Source organism: Sinocyclocheilus anshuiensis, unplaced genomic scaffold (genome assembly GCF_001515605.1).
Source record: "Sinocyclocheilus anshuiensis isolate Anshui unplaced genomic scaffold, SAMN03320099.WGS_v1.1 scaffold3403, whole genome shotgun sequence".
NCBI lineage: Eukaryota > Metazoa > Chordata > Actinopteri > Cypriniformes > Cyprinidae > Sinocyclocheilus > Sinocyclocheilus anshuiensis.
The window spans coordinates 113669-119853 of NW_015544684.1; the positions used below are offsets into that span (position 1 = coordinate 113669).

The 6185-nt window shown below is 36.2% G+C and overlaps 1 protein-coding gene across 4 annotated transcripts in view; it reads right to left on the bottom strand.

Annotated features, from left to right (window-relative positions):
* Nucleotides 1-3780: 3780 nt before the first annotated feature.
* The window catches only part of LOC107698229 (solute carrier family 25 member 44-like), a 10698-nt gene continuing 8293 nt past the window's right edge, over nucleotides 3781-6185 (bottom strand). For all 4 annotated transcript variants that reach the window (XM_016499200.1, XM_016499199.1, XM_016499196.1 and 1 more), the window contains exon 4: nucleotides 3781-5285. In XM_016499200.1, the coding sequence (XP_016354686.1) occupies nucleotides 5094-5285 (192 nt within the window). In that variant the 3' untranslated portion in view covers nucleotides 3781-5093. The remainder of the gene's footprint in view (nucleotides 5286-6185) is intronic.

Genomic DNA, 6185 nt, shown 5'->3' on the forward strand with positions numbered 1-6185 from the left:
AAACCTGGGCTTCCATACCACCTCAGCAGTGCCACAAACTGATCACCTCCATGCCACGCCGAATTGAGGCAGTAATTAAAGCAAAAGGAGCCCCTACCAAGTATTGAGTACATGTACAGTAAATGAACATACTTTCCAGAAGGCCAACAATTCACTAAAAATGTTTTTTTTATTGGTCTTAAGAAGTATTCTAATTTGTTGAGATAGTGAATTGGTGGGTTTTTGTTAAATGTGAGCCAAAATCATCACAATTAAAAGAACCAAAGACTTAAACTACTTCAGTCTATGTGCACTGAATTTATTTAATACACGAGTTTCACAATTTGAGTTGAATTACTGAAATAAATGAACTTTTCCACGACATTCTAATTTATTGAGATGCACCTGTAGAGACACCCAGACTCGTTAGGGCATCTAGTATGCTCAGTCATTTTTCATGCAGAAATTTACCTAATGGAAGTCATTCCCAGTGAGACAGCATGCGTCAATGCCCTGGGCGTCTGACTATGAAGAGCTGTGCTTCAAACTCCAGTCCATCTGATCTTTGCTTGATCATTTATCTACGTTGACCTCAAACTAATCAGCGATTGAGTCATCAGACCTCAGCTCGCAAGCTTCCCATCTGCTTATCACTGAACGTTTCTCTGAGCCGCATTCTTTAATTAGGATTAAGAAAATGCCACAAGTTTTCATATGTTAGCATTATACACTATTATACACGTCTTCATACTGTATAGAGCATATCTTTTTTTTAACAACTAACAACTACTTAATTCAAAAGAAGTACCTCCCTCAGAGAATATGCAATTTTGAATGCAGCCCCTTTTGTTAATTTGAACATTTACTAATGCATTTTTAAAATCAAAAGTTGTATCTGGTAACATTAGTTATTGCACTGTTAACTAACTTGAACAAACAATGAAGAAATGTGTGTTTTATTAATTAAAGGGTTAGTTCACCCAAAAATGAAATTCTGTCATTAATTACTCACCCTCGTGTTGTTCGAAACCCGTAAGACCTTCGTTCATCTTCGGAACACAATTTAAGATATTTTTGATGAAATCTGAGGGCTCTCTGACCCGCCCATAGACAGCAAGGTAACTACCATGTTCAAGGTCCAGAAAAGTACCAAGATGATCGACGAAGTAGTCCGTGTGACATCAGTGGTTCAACTGTAACGTTACGAAGCTGCGAGAATACTTTTTTGCGCAAAAAGAAAACAAAAATAACAACTTTGAAGGTAGGCGGCCTACATACATGCACAGATGGACCAGACATGATACAAAAATGTACAAGCACAAACTTTGTCACTAATGTGAAAAGAGTGTTAGTTAGTTGCTTATTTTGTATTTTTCTACTGAGCGTTATTTTAGTATTATTGATGTAGTATTATAGTATTTTTTTATTTTACATTTTCAGTTTTCATTTTACATTTAGTTGAAGTTTTAGTGGAACAAAAACGATTTAAATGGCCTCAGTTTTTCAATGGTTTTTAATGGTTATATTTAGTTTAGTGCATATGTGTGTTTGTGTATATATTTTGTTTCAAATTGTAGTACCTGCAAAGAATTAGTTACCATTAAAGGGTTAGTTCACCCAAAAATGAAAATTCTGTTAGTTCAACCACTGATGTCACACGGAATTTGTCGATCATCTTGGTACTTTTCTGGACCTTGAACGTGGTAGTTACCTTGCTGTCTATGGGCGGGTCAGAGAGCCCTCAGATTTCATCAAAAATATCTTAAATTGTGTTCCGAAGATGAACATGTCTTACGGGTTTGGAACAACACGAGGGTGAGTAATTAATGACAGAATTTTCATTTTTGGGTGAACTAACCCTTTAACATTAACAAAGATTAATAAATGCTGTAAATTATATTGCTCATTGTTAGTTCATGTTAAGTAAAGGGGCCATTGTAAAGTGTTACCATTATACAAGTTTTTTAATGCAGTTTTTTCTTAATAAATGAAAATAAATCTAACATTATAATAAATTAATTGACAACAAATATAATTAAATTATAATAATAATACATATATGTTATATGTTATAGACAAACCTAAGAAAAAAGATAATATCTTTTCATAAAATGTGAGTTTTATGGGAAAGGACAGCAATGCTCTTTTCAGCTGCCCATAGCTGTTGCGGGTGCAAGATAGTGGTTTTGGCCGCAGTGATGAAGTCTGTGCCATTGTGTTCTGGCTGAGACATGGATCATTGGCAGCACTTTCCTGGCCTTAGGGCTGAGGCCCTATCACAGCACTAGTTGATCACAGCTGCACATTGCATCAGCATCACAAAATATTGCCGCAAACACACTGATAACAGGCCATTCTTCTGTTATGATTTAATTATGCTGCTTAAAATCTTGGGAAGTGTGAATTATGCAAGTGAAGCAATGGCATATTCTGTGTTTTATTTATTCTCTGAGCATAAACTGTCCCAGTTTATATTTGTTTGGATTGTTTTGTGGTTTTCATGGCATTCAGTATAAAAAAGTAGTGTGGTTTTCTGCAGAAACCATTTCCATGGCATACCAGCTGAGCAAATCAACTTTGAACTTTTTGAGTTTAAGACTATACTATAGGTTCTTTTTCTGTTTAGGAAGTTGTTGTTCCCTTTGGATCAGATCACGCTGCAGCAGATTAATCAAAATTTCAAAGCTCTCCTACTGACAGAAACGGAATAATGATATCTTGCAAACTTGAGATTTGAAATCTATAAAGTTTGAATGAGAAATATCTTCCTTTCCCCAAAGTTTGGTTTGAAGCGCAACTAACCATCATATGAATGTAGCTACAGGGAAACATTTGTCTCGTCTCTAACCTTGGGCTTTACAGAAGCACTGCTCTGGCACTAATCATTAAATCAGAGCAGAAAGAATCTCTGCTGCCTAAAGACAAACACAATGGGGGCAGCGCACTTTCCCTGAAATGTATCTAATGAATATACTCTTCTTAAACAGTCACATCTTTGTGTACTGTACACTTCATCTTCTGCTGCAGTGTTGAAGACATATCATTGCGCCACTGCTTTTGAATTTATAGTTACTTATGTTGCATGATTTCTGCAAAAACGCTCGGCAAGTGCTTGAAATCACAACCTTTTGACTCCATTATCCACAACCATATTCCATGGCTTTTACAGTTGTTCTAGTTGCTGTACTGTTTTTTTTTTTTAGCAAAAATATAAGCATATTAGAGAGTATTATAGAACTATAGCAATGTATATTCATTATAAAAATGCCCACAGAATTTTATGATTATATTAAATTAATTGACTTTTCCACATCTAGAAATCACACTATTAAAATTAGGCTTACTTATACCTCCAGATTATTCATGACATTTGTTTAGGAGGTGAATTAAAGTAAGTAAATAAATATCTCGCTTCTAATTGCTTTGTCTTATTGTAAATCATTTTCATCATCGTGAGGACCGCTTAGGTCCCTTCCCTCTGATTGAGTATATAAAGTATAATCTTTACTATGAATTTCATATACGTTTACAGATCAACAGTTACAAATGTGCATCAAACAGTATTTCAGAAATGTACTTCAATTACCTGTTGACGTTGTATTTATTTATAATTATTAAAACATATTTATTGCCTTAAGTTGCTTGTGTATTTATCTTTTTTTTCATTCCCATAAACTATTGATTTGTTGATGCTCACAAAAATAAAACCGCTTCCTCTATATACAAATTAATTTATTCAAAGATAAACTATTGATTTGCTGTCTTAACCTGCTGTTCCAAAGTAGCGGGGATGAGGTTAAAATGAAAATGCGTCAGAATAGCAGAAGCTGCTAAATATATAATTAGTATGACTGGAATGAGTTTAACTGGTTTATGTATGACTGAGAAAAAAAGTAGACTAGAGCGCTGTATATTATCGACTAACATTTTAGAAGTGGCTGCTCCCTAGCGGTGACAAGTAGAATCACACAGCACAGAATCTGAGCGCTAAATGCTGTCCTTCTGGATACAGTTACACTCTCTACGCAATATTTACAGGTACATTCTTCTTTTGAGATCTTACAGCTGCTTCACAGACATCATATTGTTTAAACACTTCTTTATAGTCCCATAGTTCACTCCAATTGCATCATAAGATGTTCTCAAAGGGATAATTCACCCAAACATTAACAGTGTCATCAGTTCTCTCATTTCTACTGAAAACTGTAGCAGAATGTCCAAAATGGCACACTCCACAGAACGAAAGATTTGCAGAAGTTTCCACTTCGAATGGATGACTTGAGACAACTTTGAACAATGTGCACAAGTTGGATATTTTGATGCACTATTATAATGCTTTTTAGAGTATGACAGCTCATCCCCATTTACTTTCACTGCATGGAAAAGAGCAGCTCAAACATTCTGCTAAACATCGGCTCATGTTATGGAAGAAAGATCGGAAAGATCGAGTAAAAATTGAAGGGCGCACACACAAATATATAACTCTTATATATTCCACAACAGATTTTCCTTGAATATTCGTTCAGCTTTGACAATTAAAATCCCAACACCCCACAAAAACAACGAAAAGCACATACAGAGGTGAACATTGTGCACATGAAAAGACCTAAGTATATAAACTTAATAAAGTACAATATAAACTTTACTACTACTGATAAAATGCCATTGTGGGGACAGTACAATAAAGTGAGTTCTCTAAATTAAATCTTAAAAGAAATATCGTTTATATACTACAGAAAATCAACAATGACTGAAGACATTTAAAATGCCACTTATACAACGAGCAATAAATTAGTCACAAAATACTCTTTCTAAAACATCCAATCTGTTAGATCACATACTTTTTAAAAATTCATTCGAGAAAAACTTTTGTGCCTCTTACACCGATTACAAACCTGAGCAGCATTTTCCCCCATTGACAGACAGTAACACAGCTCAAAAGCTGCAGTGTTACTATTAGATAAAAAATAATAATTTCATAATCACCCAAAAGCAATCAGCACTGTCACACTGAAACATCACAAGGGTGGAGATTTAAAAGGCAAAAATGGAAAATAAGGTGGAGTGAATAAGTAATAGGGGAGATGACAGACACTGTAAAGTTTCTTTTCTTTTTACCAGTGTCGGGAGTCAACCAGCTCTGGGCGTAAGCTGAGCTTTTTGAGAGTTTCATAACCGACTACCATGACTATTGCTGTGGGCGCTGAGGCTATGATGCGAGCAGAGAGGCCTTTGGTCATCCCCCAGAATCCCTCTTCTCTGATCAGCTGGTTGAAGGTCTCAATGACTGATGTCCTGCCCTCCACCTGCCCAAAAAAAAAAAAAGTCAGATAGTCAGCGATTAGAATGTACGTACAAAATGGGAGAACTGAGGAAAGCGCACATCAGAAAAATAACAATATATAAGTTTTTAAAAAATGGGTATAGAAAAGAATCACCCCCCTTAAAATAATCAAATTTTGTTGTTTTGCAGCCTGAAATGAAGACGGACAGTTTACTCAGTGCAACTTATAACATCCAAGTGAAAGATATAACACCAACATTTCAGAAAAAAAAAACAGAATGACTGAGTTGAAAAAAGGATCACCCCCTCCTAAAAATGACTTGTAAACTCAATCAGGTGTAGCTTATCACCTTCTCAATGGCACACAAAACCATTTGACTTTCAACTGTGATGAGCTGTGGTCATTTTGTTTAGCTCAGCATGAAAAGAGATCTCCTGGAGTATGTCAGTCCTTGGTAGTGCAACTGAAGCAAACAATCAACTATGTGTGGTAAGAAACTGTCAAAAGATCTCCGGGATAAAGTTGTGGACAGGCACAAGTCAGGAGATGGATACAAAAAAATTTAAAGGCGTTATTGTGCCTAGAAGCACAATGAAGCCTATTATTAAAAAGTGGAAGGTATTTGGTAAAACACAGACCCTTCCTGGATCAGGACGTTGCTCAAAACTGGATGAACGAGCCAGGAGGAAACTGGTCAGAGAGGCGACCAAGAGGCCTACAGCAACTCTGAAGCAGCTGCAGGAATTTATGACAAAGAGTGGTCATTGTGTGCATGTGACAGCAACATCACAAATTCTCCACAAATGTGGCTTGTATGGGAGGGTTGCAAGAAAACATCTCAGGTTACGCATGTAACCATAGTTCCTCGAAGGAACGAGACGCTGCGTCGGAAAACGCTAGGGGAACGCCCTTCAGCGTGAC